At 41.6% G+C, this 25,714-nt stretch overlaps 1 protein-coding gene and 1 long non-coding RNA gene across 21 annotated transcripts in view; both read right to left on the bottom strand.

The window, feature by feature from the left end:
* Positions 1-2,882, bottom strand: part of GPHN (gephyrin) — a 272,370-nt gene extending 269,488 nt beyond the window's left edge. For 15 of the 20 annotated variants that reach the window (XR_011725992.1, XM_071744363.1, XM_071744367.1 and 12 more), the window contains exon 1: positions 2,701-2,876. Coding sequence is in view for 17 of the 20 variants with exons in the window: in XM_071744363.1 (XP_071600464.1) it covers positions 2,701-2,764 (64 nt within the window). In the remaining 3 variants the exon portion in view is untranslated. Of the gene's footprint in view, positions 1-2,700 lie in introns of all 20 variants that reach the window. The other 5 variants (XM_071744382.1, XM_071744385.1, XM_071744371.1 and 2 more) reach the window with 3 other exon arrangements.
* Positions 2,883-11,245: 8,363 nt separating this feature from the next.
* Positions 11,246-22,053, bottom strand: LOC139796417 (uncharacterized). Its single transcript, XR_011725991.1, has 4 exons — positions 21,889-22,053; positions 20,201-20,374; positions 19,011-19,092; positions 11,246-11,617 (listed from the first exon to the last, which is right to left on the bottom strand). It is a non-coding gene; the product is annotated as an uncharacterized lncRNA (long non-coding RNA).
* Positions 22,054-25,714: the final 3,661 nt, after the last annotated feature.

Raw genomic sequence — 25,714 nt, 5'->3', positions numbered from 1 at the left:
CTACATCACAAATATTCACTGCTAATATACTCTGGATCGATGCATTGATCTTGACAACAGACAAGGCCAAAAACATACCCTAATAATGTTATGTCCTCATTTAGAAACAAGAGTACAACTTGATTTAAAATTAATTCAAATTAGTTACTCCTAAGTAAATTTAAATTCCACCCAAATACCACTACAAGGTACAATAATGGTACTACCTAAACTGACTACACCAGGTCTTAAAGAAACATAAATCTATATACCTGTGCTGATAAGCCCACAAGTATATACTGCTAACAAAACATATGGCTATGATCTTAATTAGAAAAGCTAAAGAAGTCATGTTATGTTAATTATCTGATTTCTGGTTATTGAGTTATTTAAATGATTAAACAAAAAAAGTGTTCATATCTAACCTTTCCATGCCTTCCTATACCAGTCAGGAAGCACTTATTAGTTCATTTCTATGAGAAAAAAAAAAATCTGAAGATTTTTTTTTTTAATTTCCTGTCTTTCCACAGCTGAAAAGGCAGAAACAACCAAGGGGACTAAAACCTCTAAAATACAAATATTCTCTTTCAGGCGTTATGCCAGAGAGGAAAATAAGTAAGTTTGGCAAAAATATCATATATTAAAGTATCATATTTTATATAAAATTCCATTCATACAATGTTATACAAACAAAAAAAAAGGAGGCTAGGAATATTGTTAGAAAACAAGGTATCCCCTTTCAAAATGGCAGAATAATCATTTGCAAAATTTTTCAGCCTGCAATTCAAAACGATGGCATTAACATGAAAAGGGCTAAAACTGTTCTGTTATCTTATGCCTTTTGTTTTTTCTTTGAAAATAAAAACAAAACAAACAAACAGAATCATAATCAGGACACATGGTCTCCTCCATGGAATTGCTTATTATGATACAAAGTTAAAAAAAGAAAGTCTAATAGTGTTCAAACAGGATTTATAATACAAATAAAAACCTATATCCTGAAAAGTTATCTGCTACTGTGGGACTTAATCTTTATTTAAATTATTGTATCACCGCAGGTATCTGGTACTGCATTCTGGGAGCATTCTGTGGTGAAAATTATCACAATTCATTGATCAGCAGAAAACAATCCAAGTTACACAGCATGATGTTGTACAAAATATGCAAAGAGCATCCTATGGACACTTCTATGGACACTTCCTTCTCACTGTAACTTTTACATTAATCTGCCCTTGCATGCAACTCCTAGCTTTGAAGATTAAGCCATTAACTCCCCCAATCTGACTTTTGCATATAGTCTAACCTGCTCTGTCCTTAGGAAGAATATGACTGCCTGAACTGGAAAGCAACGCTGAGGATTTCCACTTCTAATACACAGCGCTTTTCTAGAGGTTTACCGTCAGAACAACCTTGCAGCCAAAGGCTTCCCAGGAAGGGGGGGGACTCCCAACCCCGAGGCATCCCCCACCCGGAGAACAACGCCCGCCGCCCCGCTCCCCCCCCGCACCGCCGGGCTCGGGCTTCCCCAGCACGGCGGGCACGGCACTCGCCTCTGAATGAGGTGCGAGAGGGGGGTGTTCGGGTTAAATATCGCCGGTTTTAAGAAATAACTCTGGGGTTAACACCAGGGCTCCTCTGCAGTGACCGCATCCCCTTTCACCCCGAGCATCTTCGGACCCTAAGCGTGCTCACTGCGCGGCTTTCCACGAGCAGTCACGTCTTCCCAGGCTCCCGATAAAAGCTACAAAGCTTGACGCGCAAAAATTTCACTGAAATCTCACAACAGAAACGTCATTTACGCCCTTATACATTCGAACCCCTCGGGGCTACATTTCTGGGCGCACCACGCTCCCACTCGAGTGCCGAGCTCCACGGTACAACCGGAATAACCGCAAAGGCCGAAGAAACCTCGAAGCCTGCAAGACGCGTACCGACTACAGCTCTGGGAACCGTTCTGTGCAACCATCGCGTGTCATGTGCCAGGGGTTTATTAAAGGACCGTCCATGCGCTATAAGCAGCAGCAGCAGCATCACACATGCCCTCCCCTCCCGCTCCCAACAGACGGCAGGCATCACCCCTTGTCCCCCACCACCACCCGGAAAGTAAAGGCCAGGGAAGGGAAGAAATCATCCTAAAGGTGTCTGTCGTGCGGAGCGTGCCACGCTCAAAGGCACCCCCGGGCAGGGAGCTCAGGCGGCCTCCCCACTGCCGCAGCCGCCCGGGGAAGGCGGGCAGGGATCCCGCCGGCTCGCAGCCTGCGCCGGCCACAGGCTCCCTTCTCAAACGCCTTCGCACTCACAGCCCCGCCGCGTTTGGAAGAAGCCCGGCCACGTCTTGACCCCCAAACCCCTTCGGCAGACGCCCACCCCTGAGCCGCGTCCCCTCCAGTTGGGCTACTGCCGGGCCAGTCCCCAGGGCTGCGGCGCCCAGCAGCCCGCCCGCCCGCCCGCTCGTCCGCCTGCGGCAGCGGCGCCCAACGCCGCCCGGCCTCGCACACACGTTCCCCGCCGCGGCGCCAGCGGTTGGAGCGCCGCCCCCACGGCCCCGGGCCCGGGCCTCGGCCTCAGCTACCGCACGCAGCGGCGGCTCCCTGCGCAGCGGCGGCGGCTCCTCCACCGGGGCAACCCGCGGGGCCGCCTGACGGCGCGCACCGACTGGCGGCCGCTTGCCGTCTCTCCCCCCGCCTCTTCCCAGCGCTGCCCCCGGCCGCGGCCCGTTACCTGTGAGAACCCCGACGCGAATTTGGTGGTCGTGGTTCGTTAAAATCATCCCCTCCGACGCCATGTTTCCCGGCGCAGCCACCGCACTGACAGGGAGCGAGCGGAGAGGGGGGGTAGGGGGGGTGGGGGGGGACGGGAAGGGGAGGGGGCAGGAGCGAGAGAGCGGCGCGAGCGCAAAGGGGGAGGAGCAGGGGGGGAGCGGGGGCGGGGCCAGATGGAGGGGGCGGGGCCAAGCCGGGGAGGGGCGGGGCGAGCGCCCGCCTGGCCTGGCGGGTACAACCGCTCCCAGGGGGTGGGTGGGAGCAGCCCAGGCAGTACCAATCCAGTACCGATCCGGTACCGATCCAGTACCGATCCGGTACCGAGGGCTCCGGTTGCCGCCGATCGCCTGGCGTGTCCCGGGGGGCGGCCGGGGCGGGGCCTCCAGTAGCTGAGTGCCCGGGGCTGGGCGGCTGCAGCCCTTCAGCCCTTCACCCCCCGCCGTGCCGCTGCTTCTCACGCCGGCAGCCCCGACACGGGTGGGGGGACGGGGTGGGGTGCTGGCCCCGGCTGGCCCCGCCCGCCCGGGTGACCTTGCCCCGCTGCCTGTGCCCCCGGAGCGCTGGCCGGCTCGGGCAATGCAGCCGCTGAGCCTCGGCCCCTCCCCGCCTGCCTCCCCCCGGCGTGACGCGGCAGCACGGAGCCTCCTCGGCATCCCCGGGAGTTTCGGTGATTTTCAGCCGAGGGACGCATTGCTGTGCCAGGGCTAAAGCCAAGGCTGTGCCGCCGGTACCGGCAGGCTCCGCAGGGTGGGAGGAGGGCAGATCTGCCCGGCTCAGCTACCGGCGGGTGCCCTCGGCGCTGCCAGAGGGGTCGGAGCCGCTCCCCGCCCGGCGGCTGCGGCGCAGCGGGCGGCCAAGCTGCTCTTGGTCCCCAGAATCCGAAGTCGTTTCCATCGTCTGATTACTCTGGATTATTCTTCAGAGCTCTCTGATAATGGGAAGCGATGGATAGGACGAGTGGTAGTCACCCCTCCTTTTGTCTAGCGTGAAACAGAGAGACAAAATTGTCCCACCAACTTCTGAGTCCCCAGCAAGGTGCTTTTGCAGTCTTCCCAGGCCTCTTCACTTCTCTCACCTTTGAGCCCTTCCCCTTTTCTCAGAGAGTAAAGATGTTGTTACACAGCCTTTAGATAAAACAATTTAGGTTCAGAACAAGTATCTTTACTTTGTCTCCTCTGAGCTTCATGAAGTCAGAAACAGGAAGCAAAAATTCAAACTCATTTTGAATGACTATGTAGGCAAATATTTTCCACATTTAATAGCAATATCACCAACTCGAAATTCAGACTTTAGCTGGTGTGTGGTGGTGCCGTTTCTGTAGTCTCAGATATTCTCATTGAGGTTTCAATACTATCTTGCTAATAGCAGACTTTGGATTGTTCTGCTTTTGACTGTATGCTAAAAAGCAATTATTGAAGGCATGTGTCATTTGCATATACATCAATGAACCATTTCAGGAGTTTCCTCTGTAGCGTATCATTTTCTTAGATGGACTACTAGAGCAAAAACTGAGGCCTGAAGAAATAGCCTGTATCTCAGGGAAAGTCATACTAGTAGCACTTCAACAGAGTGGTGCACCAGCACCTGGTATCAGTATTTCTGTGTTGGCACAGCAGCTGTGGTGTGTGCAGCCACAGAGACTGAGAATTCAGACTCCAGAGATCTCTCGTTATGCAATGGTATAATACAACATATGTGGGTGGGTGTAAGCCTGAACCCAAAACAGCATGGTTGCTGAAGATATACTGCATCACTGGTGCTCATACTGCTGTTCCCTCACGGGTTCAGTCACTATGTGTTGAATATTCTGCTGCAGACAAGGAAATAAAGATTATTTTTTTCCTCAAATATGTTTTAAATGATCTAAAGTAAAAGCAAGCAGCCTGACATTTTGTAGCTTCCTAAAGAGGATTCTCACAACCTACACTAAAACCAGTGTTCTTTATTCAGAATATCTCCCTGCGTAGCCTGTTGATTGTTGTTGCTGAGGATGGCAACAAGGAAGGGCAGAATTCAGATTTCAATGGCAACATTAGCTTTAGAACTTCCTGGCTTGTATGTGGCTACTAGTGGGATTTGTGTGGGACTTTTTGTAGAAATGTAGTAGAGGATTGTATCAATGTAAGGAAATAGTTTACAAATTTCTAAAAGACTGAGTCAAGAAGAAGCTGAAATCAAGAGGAAGGGATTTAGTATCATAGTATGAAAGTCCTTATAAATTAGATTGTTAATATAATGGTAAATCCATAATAGCTCAAGAGCAGGTTGTAAACAGGGTGATGTCAAGTTTTCAACAGAGTAAGGAAAAAAGTGTGAAGAAAGAAGCCTTTTACTGCAGGGAGATATTCTGGGAAATGTGGTGACAGTCCATACCAGAGTTCCTGTTGAGTGAGCAGTTAAAAACAAGCTTACATATTAAAGTCAACATACAATTGGTAGTCACATTTTGTCCTGGTCGTGTCAGTGCTGAAGAATAACTCACTAGGTAACCTCATGTTTTACATTATCTGCCAGCTGTAAATTATCAGTATCTGTCCATTAACAAAGCACTGCCCTTTCATTAAGCTGGTTCTTCCAGCCATGTTTGTTCCATGTAGTCTTAGTTCACTGGGCAACATAGTATATTTCCTTATTTTATCATGAGCACCACGGAATGAAATATCTTAATTACTCATTTGGGCGAAACAGGTTGAGTGTACAGGAAGCACTTGCTTAGTTACCCATAGAAATCTTGATGAAAAAAGGAAGAGCCTTCAGTCTGATTACAGGAATATATTAGTTAGTTCTACTGATGACAGTATGGGCAAGGATGATTTTCTAAAAATCACTCAAAGTTATTAGAGATAGAAAATATTTAGAATAAGTGTTCAATGAAATGTCTATAATTTTGTCACACACGTCTAATGTTTTTTTTCAGTGGCTCCTTAAGTGTAATGTCTTAGATTTGCTATTCATTTCTTTGACTTGGTTGGATAGCTGGATCATCAGTGGGACACATTCTTCAACTGTGTGCCATTGGTACAGATCCAGCTGAAGTCATGAAGTAGCTGGCTTAATGAATCATTAATGGAATTCAGAACATTTAATTTTGATGCCACTGGTGCAAATCCAAGTAAGGTCAAGAGACTAGCTGGCTCAGTGGTTCAGTAATAGGAAACAGACTTCTACCTCCAGGTTATTGATGGAAGTCTATAAAGGGTCAGGAAACTGTAAGTTTTGAGACATTAAAATACAAAGCTTTTCTAATGCACCCATTGGTTAAAAGTTATCTGTTATACATGATTGCTTTCTGATATGTTTCAACAGTCAGTATTGATCTATACATTATGAAAAAGGATAGTATAAACGTTTTCTATGTAGCCACTGGTAAAGCACAATATTCATCACTCTAAAAGAAGGTACAAGAGGTGATTTCTCCAAACAATCCCTTCCCTTAGGCTAGGGAAAAGATGGAATGAGAACCACACTTTAGCTATGTAACACTAGTAAACCATCTGAATGACCTAGTGGCCCATACCATAACCCACCCTTGCCAGCAGCCTCCTAGAAAACTTTTCTAGTTACACCCCTAGTCAGAAGTAGGACCCAGATTCAGTGACTGTCCTAATTAGGCAAAATGTGTTTTGCTTAGCATAAAACTGCACCTCACACTGCACCAGCATTTGTACAGATTCATCCATTAAGCAAATTGTCTGTGTCTCTGAGATTACAAAATGAGAGAAGCTCTTAACTCTTTCACTTGGTAACAAACTATATCACCACTTAGCTCATCCTGATTGCAATATGGGCATTTGCAGCAATGACAGGCGTGTGGAAAACTCTGAAGGAAAGGTGGCCCTGACAGACATCCATGCATACAGTCCCTTTCCCTCACTGCCTCATCCTACTCAGCTACCTACTGTGGTGTGACTTTTGAAATGGCACCATATGCTCAGGATACAACCTCAGATATATTCTCAGAAACAACAACATCTGGAAGAGTGAAGTTTACTGGGCTTACATGGTATGACTTCGATGTCTCTGTGATAGTGACAACCATGTGGGCTGACTCCAAACCAGTTCCTTTACAGCCCTTTTTTTAGCTCTCATATTCTGGTCAGACAATAAAAGCAGAAGCTTTTCCTTCACCATCACCCTACCCAAGAAAAAGGTTATAGTAAAACTGCATCTTCTAATTATTTAATGCACAAAGCAGGTCTGTCTTGTCTGAGATTTCAGATGTTGCTGTTTTGCTGCTCAGTTGAAGAAATGTTTCTGTCTCTAAGAGCCTTTGGAAATGAATGTTCTGTAGGTCTCTGTCCAGGGCACTGTTGGACCAGTGTGTTTTGTGGCATTATGCAGACATAGTTCTGTCCAGACTTTCTCAGACAGAATTCAAAAAGTGCCAAGCAGCTAAGGTCCAAATTGAAGTCAACCCTCAGCTTGGTACCAAGGGTTTGAATCCATCACTAGAGAACAATGGAGGTCCTGAAGATCAGGATTATCTTTTGCTTCTTCATCGTCACATTTTTGTCCATCATCCATTGAGCTGGTTCTACTACAAGTTTTATTTCTCTGCACAACCCTAAAGAAGGTACACCAGATGTTTTGCTGTAGTTATTAGAATCTGCCAAAGTAGGCTTTTCTCAAAGAGCAGTGCACTAAAAGGGGCTTCTGTTCTTTTCAGAATAATCTGGAAGTTGTGCTAGCCAAGGGTAGTCTATGGGGGCTTTTGCAGGGATGAGAAGCTTGATGCTCAGTACCAATTCTTCTGGGTCACTGCAGCTCTTACTGACAATCCTCCAGCCCACAGCCCATCCAAGGTCTTTGAGATAGGTATGCAATACATCTGACTACAAATTCTGTTCAGTTGATTCACTACTAGTGTGTGTGCCTGACAAAAATAAATGAATCTTAGCATGACTCCACATGAGTGGTGTTGACACATTCAATTGTCTGTGCTTTGCTTGCTGCAAAACAGTAGCTATTTTAGAAAAGCATTTGATGAGTTTAGCATACACAAAGAGTAGACAGATTTAAAAGACATTTTACTGGAACATTCTATTTTTGAGATTTCACTTTGACAAAATTACCTCATTAAGGACTTGGATATGAAAAGCAGGAAAATGCTTTTGGATCTCATGTAAACTAAATTCAGAATTCTGATGAGATGAATCAGTCCTTTCCATCCATTATTTTCCTTTATCTGTATTTCCCTCTTGTTTCCGTGTAAGAGATGAAATAAAACTTCAAGAAATCTTGGTCTTGAATAATAAGCAAGACAAACTGTATGAAATAAGGTGGAAAGAAGGAAGACAAGGTAAATATTTTGAACCCACAATTAAATTATATCTTAGAAAAAATGATCCACAAATGATCATCACATATTGTGGCCAAAGTGATCAAATGACAGCTCGCATCTGCAGGAAACTTGGTTGTGTTGTTTGCTTTGACTTAATGGAAGCACTGAAATTACTGGAATAAATCCTCTAAGGGAGAGGATATTCTGTGGGGAAGTGCAGCAGCAAGCTCCTTCCAGACTGACTGAAGGCAAATTTCCAACATTTTTTGAACAATATAGTGATTGAGCTCTGAACTACATGCTAGTGGGTTTCAAAGGTTTTCTCAGCTTTCAAACATAAAATCACAAAATCACAGAGTGGTTTGGGTTAGAAGGGACCTTAAAGATCATCCAGTTCCAGCCCCCCTGCATGGGCAGGGACACCTCCCACCACACCAGGTTGCTCACAGCCCCATCCAGCCTGGCCTTGAACACTTCCAGGGATGGGGCAGCCACAACTTCCCTGGGCAACCTGTGCCAGTGTCTCACCATCCTCGTAGTGAAGAATTTCTTCATAATGTCTGTAATATATGTGTGTGTTTGTGAATTCATGTTGAATAATTATAAAGTGTTTGCTAACCTAACTTTTATAAAGTATTTTGCTAACCCCATTTTGAGAGTACTAGTAATATATCTGCCTTCAACATTGTGAAAGATGCAAATATAACTGTTCTTTGTGTTAAGTACAAGGCTTAGGGGAACAAGAAACAAGACATCCACAGTTTCTGTACCTTGAAAACACTACAATGTATATTCTGTTGTCCTAATCTAAGCTGATTTTGCTGCTCACCACGTAGTGCTGCAATTTAAGGTGGTTTTACTGCTGACTGCAGAGTGTTGCACAGGAAAGGGCGAAGGAGCTCATGTGGGGAATCGAAGGGTATCAAGAGGGCAAACTGAGGAAGACACTGACTTCATCCAACGATCACCAGAGGGGGGTCAGAAAGGCCCTCAGAGATAAAGAGGGCATGTGCCTTTGAAGGCCGCCTCTTCCAAGAACTAATAAACATAACCCAGCCTATTTAGAATGGTCATGAATATGTATCAGAATAGTTATGAATATGTATTAAGATATGTAATATAAACTAAAAGATTAAACTTTATGATGTGCGTGTGAGCAGAGCGGAGACTCCCCACACACCCAGCACTCTTGCTTATTGCAATTTTATTAGTTAAATTAAACCATTAACAGAAGAATATTGAGTCTCAGTCATTTATAACAATGTCTAACCTAAATCTGCCCTCTTTGAATTTTAAAATGATTGCCCCTTGTCCCCTTGATAACACACCAGTGCAAAGAGTTCCACCCCTGCTTTCTTGTAGCCCCCTTCAGGTATTGGAAAGCTACTCTAAGGTCACCTCAGAGCCTCTTCTTCTCCAGGCTGAACAACCCCAACTTCCTCAGCCTGGCTTCACAGGGGAGGTGCTCCAGCCCTCTGATCATTCAGCCAAAAAATGAGTAGGCATGCCTTCCCCAGGATTTGTTGTTCTTGTTGTGATCCACAGTCTGTGCCTATAGAACTAGTTATGTGCCATCTCTGATGCTTAGTGATGGTGTCAGACAACTTGGTCTCTGTTCATTTGCAAAGAGTTTGCTTGGTTTTCTGCTCCTCAAGAACAAACCCAGTACCTTATTTGTTGTTTCTGCTTATACAGCTTTGCATTGTTGACCAGAAAGAGGCTTGTCACCTGTGCACACAAAAGATTACCAGATGATACAAGTGACATGTCATGTTTATGAGCCATCATATCCAGCCATATTAAATGCATGAAGTTTTTTGTGAACAGTCTCTGTTTATTACTAGAGATTTATACATCTTTTGTTTAGACAAGGCTAGTAATTGTTGAGCACACTTTGTAGTAGCTTATTTAGTCTTCAGAATTCTTTGTTACCTCTGCTTCACCTGAGATACTTCTCTAACTCCCAGTATGGTCTGGCTGTTGGTATCAAGAATCTATCTCTTCCACAGTTAATCAAAGCTCAAGCAGAAAAACATTAAGAAGCAAGGTTTTCACTAACAGACCTTTCTTTATATCTTCATTTTGATGACACTTTTTAGTCCTGTATAAGTTCCATCTGTCCTTCTGCATCACTTATTTAAAATGCTATGATAGTTATTGCCTTCATATCCAAGCAGATCATGATCAATGTATTTATCCTGACAGGCTCTGAAAGATCAGCCACTACTGCTGTGGTTTTAGAGAGAGAAGGGTACCAGAGCTGCTGGCACATTACAACAAACGTGGTGATGGATGCTGTGGTGTGATGGTTTCTTAAGGACCTGTCACAGTCTCCCTGGTGGCTGCTGAAGCAGCGTTTGGGCACACACTTGGGTCTCACCTCAGCAGAAGGACAAACCTGGAGAAGGAATTCAGCTGGGACCTAAAAATTCAGAAGTACTTCAGCTGTCCAGTAAAATACTGGCTTGAAACCTGGATTTACATCTATACCTCTGAGTCAGCAAGCTGTCAGATGTTCTGGACAGGATCCTCTTTACAGGGTTTGCACTTTGAGTAAATAAATAATTATTCTTAAGCCTGAGGGTGAATACCCAAGCATGACTGACTATCTGTGATATTAAAGAACTCACCCAAGAAAAAGGGGACTTGGGTTCTAATCACAATTTTAATCAACATCTAATCTAAAACTGGAACAAAGACTGGAACTGAAGTGTTACTGTGTCATCTATGACATAAATTCATTTTCTTTTTCTCTCCTTCACTTAACTGAAATTCTTCTTTTACATTTTGCTCCACCTGTCAATACTGAAGCTTTAACTCAATACAGAAGTTTTAAGTCAAACCTACATAAATAAATTTACACATATTTAGGTATTTACATAAATTATGAAATGAAGACAGTCAAATAAATAAAGCTAACCACTCTCGTAGAATTATACCCATTGGAAAAAAGAAATTGATTTTCTGTTTTCTAGCCAAACAGAAAATGTTTTAATAGTTTGTTGGACCAATGCAGGAGTTTCTGTGTGAAATAAAAAAATACTAAAAAGTTATTTGGTACTGAGCATTCAGTTCAGCCCCCCAAAAAATATTTCTCTCTTTGGTTTTAATTTATATCTAATCTGACTCTTATTAAGCCACACAGGCTATTTCCAAAAAGAAAAATGGATGCCGAAAAGAAAAATTAAAATGTCTTTTGAAAATGTTAGCTTTTCAGATCTTAGTGTTGCTGTACAAAAGAGAGTGGATTTAAAGTTGCAGGTGCATCACTGCATCATCCTGCTTCATGCTTCTCACCCCCACACCCTCTTTCCACACCTGATCCTTACTCCTCTCTGGCACTGCAGTCATCAGACTTCTCCCTCAGCCAATGCATTTCACTCCTATGGCAGAAATCTGTGCAGGATTTTAATGTGGCCTGGCAGGAAACTCACTCACAGATGGGTATGAGGACTGCCAGAGACAGCACAGCAATTCGTGTGAATGGGAGGCAGGAGTCAGGGGAAACTTGGAAAGGTGGGAAAGGACCTTCCTCTTTGGTCTGTTTCATTGGCTTGTCACACCCCATGGAATGGCATCCCAAAAGAGAGCAATTCTGGAAAAAAAGGTGGTATTTCTGAAAACACCAAGTATTTGAACAGTTAAATTCTCGTTACTTTGTACCAATATTATTAGAAAAACAGATACTTTACCACTTCATACAAACCTCATCTCATATTTAATTGCAACATTTCTACGTTTTTGTTTGCTTTTCTGTGGTGGTACCTACTCATCAAATTTGAAACCCAGGGATCACTTGAAATTACACTTTCCAGCAAGTAATTTACTCTCCAAGAAGTTTTATCCATAAATAGGAATTACAATACATTAATTAGCAGTGTGTATACTTATATTTATTGTATAACTCTAACATATCACGTTTTGACATTCATAGAAAATAATTAGGTCTGTTTCCCACCTTTTGGAGATCAGGAAACTGAATCCAAACCACATGTGTCCAACAACTTTCAATTCCTGTCCAGTAGCTGCTAAGGCAATCTGAGTCTTGCAAGCCACTTACAGAAATTCAGAACTACATATATGGTAGCCCCTGGATTTAATTATAGGTTCACATAGCTGAAGGGTCTGGAACAAACGCCTTGTACACATACAATTTTTGTAATACCTCCCTGTACGGTACCTTCAGGCATCTGTGTTTCACCATTCTCTTATGGTCTACTGATTCTACTGGGGGTCTTTAGTGTAGCTAAATTTGTGAGCCTGAATATTGCTCCACACTCAGGCTCGGGCTCACCACTGTCATATGGCTCTGTTCATCTAGGTTGTAGCATACAGGTTTAATGTATATACAGCAGCTGCTGCTCATTTCATGGAATTACTTGAGTGAGAAAACAAAGTAATTTTATTCCCTCAGGTCTCCAGTAACTCTGTTTAGAATAGATGGCATTAAGGTATTGCTGAAGTAACTTTAGATCAGTGTTACAAATTTTAAACTTAGCAGCACAAATACACTTTTACCAAACTTGTAACTAGTAAAGAAGTTTTGTATGATTTACCTCCTTTTTCTAGCATATTGGCTACATGCTAACCAGTTACATACTGGCAAAGACAAACTGATATTGGATAACACCATTTCTCTTGTATTCTACTGTTAACTGCTGGTAGCTGTTAGGTCGATTTCTTCTTATTCGAACAGTTTTTTCAATGTATAGCTCAAAAGTAGGCAATACACTAAGAGCACCTTTCTGAATAGTCTGCTACATTGTCTCTCTGAAATCCAAGAAATTGCAGTGTCATTGTCAATTTCCATTTTGGCTAAAAGTAATTTATTGGGACATTTACATACTATCAAATAAAGCATTTTCTTATTTCTTAACAGTAGAAAGCTCAGCCTGTCTTACAGTATTGGTCCTGCAGTTTCACAATGCTCACTCTGTAGCAGTGTAGTCTGCTTCTGGCAGTGGCTTCCTCTCAGATTACAGTATTAGCATCCCAACACTCATCAACCTAGCAGATTAGTCTTCTAGAGCAAGAAATGCCCTTCACTTTATTTTCGTCTTTGACATGGGCCTTCTTATTTGCTAAAATGGCTTTGCAAGTGCTCTGCTGAATAGTCTCAACATTATTTCTGAACTGCCACAGAATTTGAGTTGTCATCACAAAAAAAAAAACAACCAAACAAACAACCTTTAGCCTCCCTTTCACAGGGCATTTCGTTTTTTTAAGTTCATGATTTATGACAGAGTTTTGGAGGTCCTAAATTCAGATACCACAGACAAACCTGTCACACTATTTTAGTGTCTGACAGATACTTAGAAAGCCCTTTTTTGTATAGCTGACCTTTTGAAGTTTGTCACAGCTGGCAAGTAAACTTCTTGGGGCAGCATGATTTCTTTTTACTTTCCTTGGTCTGTACTCAGATTTCAAGTGTCATTAATTTCAAGGATGATGAGCAATAATCCAGATGTTTTATACCAACTGTAAGAAAAAAAGTTATTTTTTGTATATTACAGCAGATTCATGAAATATTAAATACTATGCTGGGAGCTCAAATCTCATTTTCATTTAGAACAGTGTCTGTATGTATATGTAGATGTCTCAAAGCATGAGTGTGCATGTGATGTGCTTGGGCATGTATTACAAAATTGTTTTTAATTTCTGTTATTACTTACTGTGCAAATAGTCAACCTGAGGAGTGAGGAGCTTCTTGTCAGCAGTTCAGGAACTTCTACCAGTTTTGGTGCAAGCTGATCACTCTAAAACATAAAACACTTTATGAGATGCTGAGCGTCCACCTTTTAAACGTGTAAATTTCTTTTCTGGCTTTGAGGGTCCCAGTATCAGCAGATGCATTTGGAAACTCTGAACTGTTCAGGATCGTATAATATTTTAGAGTAGGAAGCAGTATAAACATTTTGATCTTCTGATTTCCATTATTTGATTAAGACATTTACACAATACTGTCTGTTTTAATTGAAGAGACATTCCCTAGCTATATTTAGTACAGAATTTTCCATCTCCTTACCTGAGATGCATTAATTTCTCTTTGTAGATCAGCTGAGCAGTGGGGTTTTGGAGGCACCAGTGAGAAAACTTTCTGCAGACACTTTGGAATATTGTCCCTTCTGCCTATTCTTTCTGCCAGTAAGTGAAAGCAGTTGACCTATAACTTTGAATTCAGTATGTATGTAGCCAGCTAGTACATATTTATACTAAGGGAGGTAGTCATTCAAGTAGAAAACAAAATTTGTATTTCCTCAGTGTATTATCAGTTTTACAAATAAGAAGCCTGTAGAGATGCTCACATAAGCTGCTCACATAAGAGGCCCTCTCTAATATGCTCTGTTCGTTGATACAAAGTGTGATTAGTATTAGAATTCAAGTCAAGTTTTATACGTTGTTTTATCTGACACAACAGGTTCTGGTGAGGGCAAATGCTGTATGAAAACTTGACTTTCAGACATCACTAAGCTTTGGAAATATTGCCATCAACTTTTGCCATCAACTTGTGTTACATTCACACAGTGCTGTGCCTGATTGTGGAAAGGATTTTTGTAAAGATGGGTTGAAATTTGCAACAGTTTGGAAATACTTTTGTGCCTTTCATTGCTCAGGGCTTTTAGGGAAGCTCCAAGTCTTGGTAGAGTCTGTCAATGATCCTGTTGCACAGTGCAGAATTGAGTGTGCTTGCCTCAGGGCATGTGGTGCTACTGCAGCCAAGCTGCCTGATGACACCAGTAACTCACTTGTAGTAAAGAGTATTTAAAATAGGGTTTTCTTTTTCATGTCTAATAAATTTCACTGCCATCCAACTGAGCATATGGCCAGAGTGTATATTCTTGCTTCTTTTACTTCTCACAGCTGTGTTTCCCCATCCCCTCTCTTGCACTGGTTCTAGCAACCACAATATCAAAGTCACTGAACTGCACCAATGGAGCAATCATATATTGCTTTTGGTAGTTCAATATCGTGTTGCATCAGTGACTCAATCTAATTCATGACTGCAGAGGAAAAGGAGAGGAGAGGAGAAGAGAGGAGAGGAGAGAAGAGGAGAAGAGAGGAGAGGAGAGGAGAGGAGAGGAGAGGAGAGGAGAGGAGAGGAGAGGAGAGGAGTCCTTTCACTGGGTACCACTGAGAAGAGTGTGGCTCCATCTTCGCCATCTCTGCCATATGAGAGATGCTCCTGTCCCTGAATGACCTCCATGGTCCTGTGCTGGACTCTCCAGCATGTCCATGTCTCTGCTGTACAGAATGGGACATGGTACTGCATGATCCCAACTAATTATACTAATGACATCTTTCATTTGCTTCCAGAAGGTTATGGATCATGGAGAACAAGAAGTGTGGAAACACTGCATGTTTTGTGTATCCCAAAGAAGGAGATGGGGACCTGTGGAAAGGAAAGGGGAGTTACAATATGATTGCTCTGTGGTAATAGAACTTGTAGTCTGGTTGAAGGTAGAAACCAAAGAACCAGAAAGGAAGCAGAAAAAAGAAGATTAGAATTTAGAAAAGATCTGGAATTGTAAAAGAAGCTGCAATGACTGAAGACACAGGAATCTTACCTGAACAGGAATTCTGACTTTGGCCTTGTGGGCTGTAAATAATATATATTGCTTCTGTGAGTGGAAGTACATTATGTCCTATTGAAGGCATAAGGGATCTGCTTCTACAGTTACTGCAGCAACATATGAGAAACAATTAATAAGTTCTCTTCTCCTTGTTATCCTCTTCCTCTTTTCACATCTTCTATTTTACAGATGCGGACATCCATTTGAGACAGTGGAGGAAAAAGATATACACAAGAATTCATCCCTCACTGATTTCTTCAAGAGTTTTGATGGAGTTTTCTTTAAGAAAAATCCTTTTAGATGAAAGTGCATGGATGCTTCATAGTAGTGATTAAACTACTGTCAGCTACGAAAACCTCTTTAGCTGAGAAAGCTTAGGTCATTTTGACTGTAATTTACAGACAGAAACAGATTATGCTATCCATTTAGTGCTTTCTTTAGGAAAAGAATCTGTATCAAATCTCTGGTGTGGAAGACTGCTATACAAAGAAGCAAAATCAGAGGGTGTTTGACACTGGAAACTAATTTTGTTCTGAGGTGTAAAATCAAAATCGTGGCAGGGTGAGGAAGTTCCTACCTTAGCAAGGCATATATACAGCATGCACCTGGATCCTGGATCAGAGAGAAGTGATTATAAATATGGATGGGTTTTGATTAAAGAAATATTCTGAAACAACTAGCAGTGCTCAAAGTGGAGACTATTTAGAAAGTCAGAAGAGCCTTGTTCCCACACAGAGCATTGGCTTTGATCTTTAATGATGTCCCTGTTTCACAGTTCAGTGTTCAATAGCCAGAAGATGATCACTCAGAGGTCCCTGAACAGCGTGTTTCCTGTGAACGCGTTCATCAGGCAGAGCTGCCCAGTGCAGAGATGCGGTTCCTACTCCCTCTAGTGAGCACTCAGGCACTGTCTGACGTCGCTTTTAAAAAGGGCTCAGTGATCTAAAAGGTAAGGGGTAACAGTTTTTGTGATAGAGGGGAAATTTGTGTCTTGATTTACCAAGAATTCAGACAAGCAGTCAAGAGAACAATGCTTTTAGATTGTCGAGTGATTTGACTGCTGTGGTCCCTGAAGATTCACACCAGCCTAAGAAGTGAGGTGGTGTCCTGGCTAAAACCACATCTGAATAGTGATGTGTTCCTAAGGTGCCATAACTTGGGAATTACAATTTGGATGTAGGTACCTCGAATCTCTGTACAGAATGTAGATGAGAGACCAAAGATTCAGTGGCTGGAGTGAGGAGCTGCCTGCAGGCGGCCAGTGGAGATGTGGAATTTTAGGAAGGCTGGAAAAGACAACCAGCTCTTCATGCCTTTCACTTCCCTGTGCATCGCTTGCATAAGTGGATCTGGAGAATTGTACATGCACATGAGTCAACCTGCTCTCCCAGCACTTTTTGTAGCGTGTATACCTGATCCAAGTGCTCTTTACACTAACAAAGCACAGAGCCCACTCAATTCTAAAACCCAGTAGGTGGTGAACAGAAGCCTGGAGTGCTTCTTTCCTTTGCCCTACCACCAGGCCAAATGCTCCTTCATTCCTTTTCAGTTTCCTCTTTCCAGCAGAACTGAAGGGATAGTCAGGATTGTTAGGGAGTTGTCTTGGAAGGTAGGACTGGTGGTGTGAATACCCACAGGTTGAAGGGTATGAAACACCTACTTCTTGAGTGCTTTAAATATATAAAAAACAGGCACATCACTACTGATTGGAATGAAGTGCTTTGATGACAATGGGTGGGACAGCCCTTTGAATGCACATGGAGAGTACTATAGGAGTACTACAGGTTTATTGGGGATGTAAGTGATGTTCTGCCTGGTTTCTGGACTGCAGCAGGCTTAGATGAGAACTAGGTGATTAGTTATTTGAGCTGGAGCAGTTCTAGGCATGCTGAAAACCAGAACTACAAGGAGTGTTGAGGTTAAAACAAATGTACCCAGAGATCTGGTAGAGCTGCAGATGATGGTTTTCAGCTTAGGCAACCAAGTCCATCTACCATAGATGCTCTGATTTCCCTTTGGATCGGTCTCTGAATTCTTCTTTACTACCGTTGTATCTTCCAAAAATAAATTCTGCCTTCCAGGTAACAAATGCTTGCCCTTCTTATTTCACATGAGAGATGGTTGCTGTGCTTCACAAAGAGGTGAGCTTCATCTTGATTCTGCAACATTAACTGCAATCAGCAGTTGAATGCAATGCAGTCAGTCCACTGAACTGGAACCAATTAGATGTCAATGTGCAAAATTACTTGGAAGCTCTAGAATAGGAATTTTAAAAGAGCCTACTAACTGGTTTGTGCAAAACTGTTTGGGTTTTGGATAAGTTTTTCTGCAATTGCCAGCCCACTTTGCTTGCAAATATCAATCAGTGCAAGATTTTAATTGAATGAGTAGACTATTTTTCTGCAGAAGCCTGACTACTCTTATTCTTAAATGACTGGCTTGTATCTCATGCCTGTGGGTAACTGCCCACATATGAAAAATTGCAGATCAAGGCCTCTTCTACATACATGTCAGAATGCACTGGCTGAGGTTTCATGTTAATAATTTCTTCCCCAAATGAAGAAAATACATAGTCTTGAAAGTATCTTGAGACAAGGTCAGGATGATAGGTTTGAAGAGTTTCTAGAAGATGGTACAAGTGACCAATACTGGCTCTAAATATCCAAACCATTCAATTCTTTGGAGACTGATGGCTGTTAGTTCTATGACCAGTATCTTCCTTTTCCATGCAATATTAAAGAAGCCCAAAAAAGTGGTGGTATGACAGCATGGGCTACAAAACAGCCAAGAGATCACTAGGAAAAACATTTCCTTTCTTTATGTTCTGGTCACACAGTACATCTGGACCAATGTTCATATGGAAGAATTATGTCAGAAAGAATTTATACCTCTGAACTGACAAAAATATTTTGCATTTCAAACAAAATTAGATTAAATTATAATTTTTTTTTCATTTTAAGTTATTTCTATAACTTCCTATAATTTCTTTAATTTTATTTCAATAATTTTATTTAAATCATCTCTTTTTTTTTCTGATCCCCATTAAAAATCCAGTCCCTGGCATCTGTAACCATTTTGGACACAGCAGGGACAGACAGTTCTTGTTTTGCCATTATCTGTGATTACATTTTCTTTCTCTTCTAATTTTAAATTATCGCTTATCAGAGGATTTCTAGAATTTATATATCTAATCCCTTCTTAGAAATCTATTTCTGACTGCTTAATATGACAGAAAATATCATAGAAGATATTTAAACATATATTCTTTTAAATTAACGATCTCCTACCAGTTTTCCACCAGGATTGCACATTATCCAGATGATGTCATTGTTACAAGATGCTTTGCTTAATTGCTTTCTCTCCAGCTACTGCCAGTGAAAGGGACCTCACTCTCCATTACAGTGAATATTTTATTACCTGGGTCACCTACTGTGGTGAGACACAATACACTTTCCTAGCTCACTGTCAGTGACATGGCATGGTGGTCATCATGGTCTAACTGGTGAAGAGAGAGAATATTTTTAATAGATCATGTGAGCTGAGCAAAACAGTTGCCTGTTCAGGTAAATAGAATCACAGAGTCATTTGGGTTGGAAAAGACATTTAAGATCAAGTCCAACCATTAACCTGGCACTGCCAAGTCCACCACTAAACCACATCTACACATCTTTCAAATACCTCCAGAGATGGTGACTCAGCCATGTCCCTTGACAGACTGTTCCACTGCCCAACAACCCTTTCAGTAAAGAAATTTTTCCTAATATCCAATCCAAACCTCCCCAGAGGCCATTTCCTCTTGTTCTGTCACTTGACAAGAAATCAAGCCCCACCTCACTGCAACCTATTTTCAGGTAGTTCCAGTGACTGATGAGGTTTCCCCTCAGCCTCCTTTTCTCCAGACTAAACAACCCCAGCTCCCTCAGCCCCCTCAAAAGATTTATGCTCCAGACCATTCACCAGCTTTGTTGCCCTTCTTTGGACACAGTCCAGCACCTCAATGTCTTTCTTGTAGTGAACAGAAATATTTAAGCAGACAAAGAGATTGTCCTGGTGTAAGTGATCTGGTAGAGAGGGAGGAAGGGGAGATGCTGTCACAAGCTGCAAGTTTTACCCAGATCTGTTTTCTGATTTGGCTGAGCACACAGCTGCATGAATGCTGTGAACAGGTGATGAGAAGAAGTGACAGGGGGAATTGCTTTGTTTTAGCAAGAGAAGACTTTGTCAGGTTATATAGCTTGAGGATTCCAGCCCTAGGTGAGCCTGCATCAGCAATTAGTCTATTTGCTCCTTAAATGCTTCCACTGACACTTCCATAGAAATTGGCAATAAATGCTATAATTTTTGTAATCCTAGTAGTCTTTTTTACATTGCTACTATTTTTCTAGAAAATAGGTAGATGTTAACAAGTCATTGAGCAGAAGCCTCCAAAACATATCAGATGAAGATATTGTGTTACTTTGTAAAAAAATGTCTTTTCTCAGCTAAGTGAAGCCCAGTATATATTCTACATTTTCTTTTTTTTTCCCCAAATCCATGCACTATCTATGTGGTTGGCAGGGAAAAGAACACCATTAGAATATCCAAATTCTTTGCATGGTAGGTGTTACCTGGCTTAGCCACTGACTTGGTGTGACAGACACTATTTAGATGGTTTGATTTGAGCTGGTCCCACTCCAGCACAACACAGGCAGGAACTCTGGGCTGTACTGATGATCTGTTATACAGTTTCTTCCTTGGCACCCTCATTACCTGGTAGCTTCATCTCTTTTTTTATTTAAATCCTGGAAAAAAAAACAAAAAACAGAAGTCTTGTAAAAATTATGTCTTATCTGTCATTCATTTTCCTGTGTCTGAATTAAGAATGGTGGCCAGATATTATTTTAAAAGATATTGTGCAGCTACAATTTCCAGGTGTCCTCAGAAGATGCAGCACTTAACATCCCAAAATCTGCACCATAATTTCTGTGTTTATGAGATTCAAAATTCTCTCTGAGTTTTTACCGAATCTAAATTGTGTTTTGCTGCCATCAGATTCCACTGTGATAAAGCAAGATCTGATAAAGCACCAGGAAGTTTTCTCTTTGTGTATAAATATTTATGTATGTAAATGGGTGTATGGTTAATTATAACTGACAAGAAGAGACTGACACAAACTCAGATCTTCTGTCCCCACAGAGAGACACCACTTGCTTGTTGAAGTGTCGTGGCATATCTCCTGGGCTGTGTACTGAATCACTGATTAAACACTGCAGCATCTGGATAGCTAAAATACCCGTGATTATTGAAGAGGGAGGAACAATGTGCTCTGAAGAAGTGCACAGAGAGATCAGCTGGTCTGTATTTTTTATATGTCAGAAATTGTTCAAGAGATGAATTGTTTGGTTTCCCTCTATATTTCACTGAAGACTGGACTGAAACCTTCTTTACTATAGACTGTGCAGGCTGTCTCGCTCACACATGCACACAGAATTGTCACTCACCCAGGCAAGAGTTAGAAAAGAATTTAATAAGAAGATGGAACAGGCACAGGGCCATCTGAAACCCCCTGCAGCTGATTCTTTCTAGATTGGCAGACTCCCTGAATCTGCTTATCTATTTAGAGAAGGTTTACATATAGCTAAGATTTTTGTATGGCATTTGAATATTTTTTGGTTTATGGGTTTTTTCATTCCTTCTGCTACTGTTTTTTACTCTGCATTTTGTTTGCAGGTAAGCTATTGTCTCTTCTGGTACATCAAAAGGAGAATTCCATTTTACTTCTGCTTTTAACCTTTAACAGTCTCACAATGCTACCTGAAGCAAAAAGAAATGCTTAAATTAAATGTACATTGTAGCTTGGAATCACAGAGATGTGTGTATTACTTAAAAAATTATTTCTGTTTAATAGCAGAATATTGTATGACATTTTTTGGGACATGGAGGAGAGATACTTCCTTTAAATACTTCAACTTGCTTTTCCAGCAGGGCATCACACACTGCTTGTGCATTCCTTGGAACAGTAATGCTCTGAAGTGTGCCACATTTTGTTTAGCTTATTTTTGCTATTTCGTGATTTCTAATGTAACAATATCATAATAACATGCCATCATCATTATACATATTTCCTGCAAGTCCAACCCTTTATTGGGCTAAGGCTGTTACTGATGTTGGCATTTTTGAACTGACAGTGTGCCATGAGGTCTATTGCTGCTTCTTGGAGAAGTCTAAGCAGTCTTTGAAACCCTGCTTCAAGGAAACATAGAGGAAAAAAGATTGTACCAAAAATACACTAGCATGAACTTCATTTTGGACTTACCTTAAGGGTGATCTTCTGTGTATAAACAGAGATGGCTGCTGACCAAATTCATGGCACTTTCCCTATAGATTTTTCTGCTTATTATTTCTACTCGTGGGGAGAGACAGACTGAGCAATGAGTTTTCTAAAACCAAATAGAACTAAAAGGTCTTAAGCTATGAAGTCAGATATCTTACACATCCAACTTTTTGCTTATACTGGGTTAATGATCTACATGGTCTCAGGCAGAAGGAAACTGGTACCCAAATGCTTGCAAATACAGGAGTGCCTGATGGGAAAGAGAAAAGCATTACACTGCAATCCTTGTTTGTGCTTTTCTGGCTGCCTTCTCTCACTTCTTTATACTTTAAACCTTCTTTTCCTTTCTCAGCATTATAGTCATTAAATAAAAAGCTGTCTTTTACAGATTTTTTTTTCATGACACCTTTCCCTTTCTTCCTTTTCTTACTCTGTGGCTTACTGGCATTCCCTTAATGCAAAAGTAATATTAATACATTCTTTCTTACTCAGTGGGAGGCCTATGTTTACACCTTCTGACTTTGCTGAAACCCTAATAGACCTAGAGAGGCAGAGTAACTCTGGTATTATACTCCTGCAAATTTGGCTCTTCATAAAGCCAGACAGGTACCTCAAAAATTATTGGCAGGGAATAATAGAATCACAGCTGGCTTTGTGACCCCCACTCCAAAACCTTTCCTTTTGCAAGCTATACTTAACACTGCACACTTCATGTAATCTGGGATGTCAGTCTGTCGTTTTTGTGTCCTTCCTGAAAGTCTTTGATATTCTGGATTCCGAAATTACTAATACAGACTTGCCCCTTGAACAACTCCTGTAGGTATGGTAATTTTCAAGGTAGTGTCCCATTTGTATTAATGCTGCTAATGGGGAAGTTGCTGACAGGGTTTTACTGCCTTCTTCTCTTGTTGACCTTTTATAGTCTGATCCTCCTCATTTCTTTTTAACTTCTGTCCTGGTTTCACTGGGGCAGACTCAGAGGCCAGCCATGGAGAGGAGGCCATTAGAAGCCCCAAGTCAGCCCCAAGGTGACCTCCTGAGGACCAGGCTGAGCATAGCCTTATGTGCTTTAGGCTGGTGCTTGTGTTAGTTGTGTTATTTCATTAAATCTGTTTATATTTCTGCTGCTCTCCTCTTCTTGGCTGGGGAGAGGTCGTTGGGAAAGAGCAAACAGCTTCAGTTTATCCCTGGATACAGGCTAAATGAAGACACCCTCGTATGTCAAGTCAGTTGACAGCAAAAGCTTTTTCTTTTCTTCCCAGTCTTTGGCTTCTTGTTCTTCTGCATGTAACCTGTCTGCTTCCATTACATAGCTGTCTTCTAGAGCTTAGCCTCTTCTGCTGTCTTTAATGTGCAGCTATTTCGTATGACCTGGATTTCATTGCAACTTGGATGTTATACTGTTGTGCTATGGGGTTTTAAGTAGTTAACTGAGTCACACTGTCTTGTGTGGTTTTTTGTTGTGCAGTTTATTTAAAATGGAATCCACGAGAGGAGATGCACTCAGGGCACTTCATGTTTATTTTTCTGTTGACTCTGAAACCTCCATTTGCAATCTTCTTAGTTGTTCTTTTTGTACACAGTACACATGCAGAAACTTAGACACTGAGTATAGCCAAAAGGCCTCATGAATGTTATGCATATTGGAAAGATGAATTAAAATATAGCTATGGAAATGCAGAAATATTTTTTTAGTGTAAAAAGTAATGCAAAAATATTTCAAGGCTGTTTTTTATGGATCACCCCAACATGTGAATTTCACAAAATTGGTTCTTCATTGCTATGTATAAATCCTTCACTGATGTTTTTAGATCCACCTGTGAAATGTATGTATGAGTGTTACAAACTAAATTTCATAATGGATTTAGTTGCAAATTACTGCTTAAGGGAAAATAGATAACGGCTTATGGCATTAAATCATAAAAATTGGGACAACTGATGGGCTTCACTTGTAGAAATTAAAATCTAATACTAATATTGACTGCAGATTCAGGATTGTAAATACATACTAGGTACAAATGAAGGGCTGCTTAAACCACAGAATCATAGGATGGTTTGGGTTGGAAGGGACCTTAAAGCTAATTTAGTTCCAACTCCCCTGCCATGGACAGGGACACCTCCCACTAGACCAGCTTGCTCAAAGCCCCATCCCACTTCCAGGGAGGGGTAATGCACAACTTCTCTGGGCAGCCTGTGCCAGTCTCTCACCACACTCACAGTAATGAGTTTCTAATATCTAATCTAAATCTACCCTCTTTCAGCTTAAAATCCTTTCCCTTCACCCTGTCACTACATATCCTTGCAAAAAGTCCCTCCCCAGCTTTCCTGTAGGCCCCTTAAGATACTGGAAGGCTGCTATGAGGTCTCCAGGGAGCCTCCTCTTCCTCAGGCTGAATTCAACCTCAGCTGTCTCAGCCTTCCATTCAGCAGAGCTGCCCCAGCCCTCTGGTCCTCTTCATGGCCTCCTCTGGACTTGCTAAAGCTTTGAGATCCCAAGTCTTGGATAATGAAGAGTACAGACAGTTAGGACTGAAATTTAATATCAGAATATGGGCTACAATTGGAATAAGTATCCTACAGAGAGTAAGGATAAATGGAACAGAGCAGCACTGGCAAGCAAGTATGGAGAAACCAGAACTTGAGGAGCAGGAGGCAAGAGAGGAGAACTGAAGCACAGCAGCAGAAATGTGCCAGGGAGAGTGTTGGGCAGCACAGTGTGAGGGGCTGCAGGGCCAGAAGACCAGAGGCTCCTGCAATTAACAGAAAGTATAATTTTGTAATGCCTGCAGACAAGAAGTAATGGATGCTACAGCTTACAATGGAACTGCCAAATTTAAGATTTTTTATTTATCCTTTGTGACAGGAGATGATCTCAGTCTCAAAACTGCTGAACTTGTTGTTGCTGCTCTTGTCTAGTAGGAATAGTGGGATACAGCATCTTGGGAGATCTTACATATTTTTTTACAGAGTTGCCTAAAAATAGAAGAAATCCTAACTTTAGCTTTCACTGTCCCTATCTGGACAGTTTGGCCAAAGGCCTATGGCAGAGCTGTGTAATATCCTCTGAACTAAAATAGCTGTCAGGCAGAATGCTTGAGGGATTCCTCACCCATACAGAAGAAATACCTGGTTTACATCTACTCCACTATCTACCAGTAGTAAAATCATCCATTAATTTTATTTTAAGCAGAAGATAAGTAGTCACTAAATTCAATCTGGTTTTAACCGTAAAGCAAGTGGCAAGATATCTTGACAAATAAGACACTGACTATATAAGACATGAGCTCTTCTTTGGCTTCAATCCAGAAGAAAACATATGGAAAATATTTTTAACTATTATTTTTAAACCACACAATTTTAATCACAAATCTGGAAATTTTTTTTCACACTAAGAAATTTATAGATGTCAGCTGATAGACAGCTGCTCATAAAATTATTTTCCCTTGTCTGTTAGCATTAGATCTATGAGAATAAAAGATGCTAAATATCCTTGGTAGATTTATCACTCTGCTCTTTTTGGTGGGGATATAAAATGTATAAATGTATTGAAAATTATACAGGACCAATAGAGTTTGTTTAAATTCACTGGCATTTCTCCACAGTCTTTTATTTTATGTTCTGAATATAGTAAGACTATTACTAAATGAATAACTTCACAAGACCAAAGGCTTCTGTAGTTTGCTTATGTGTGAAATCTGTTCCTGGTTTTGTAGCTACCCATCTATTTCATACTGGCCAACTATTAGATTTCACAAAGTAAAGGATCTTGTCTCAGCTATTTTGTGAAAACTATTTCAGCTGTGGTAAT

The sequence above is a fragment of the Heliangelus exortis genome, chromosome 5 (genome assembly GCF_036169615.1).
Source record: "Heliangelus exortis chromosome 5, bHelExo1.hap1, whole genome shotgun sequence".
Lineage (NCBI taxonomy): Eukaryota > Metazoa > Chordata > Aves > Apodiformes > Trochilidae > Heliangelus > Heliangelus exortis.
The sequence above is the reverse complement of the archived record's forward strand: the minus strand, read 5'-3'. Positions and strand labels throughout refer to the sequence as shown.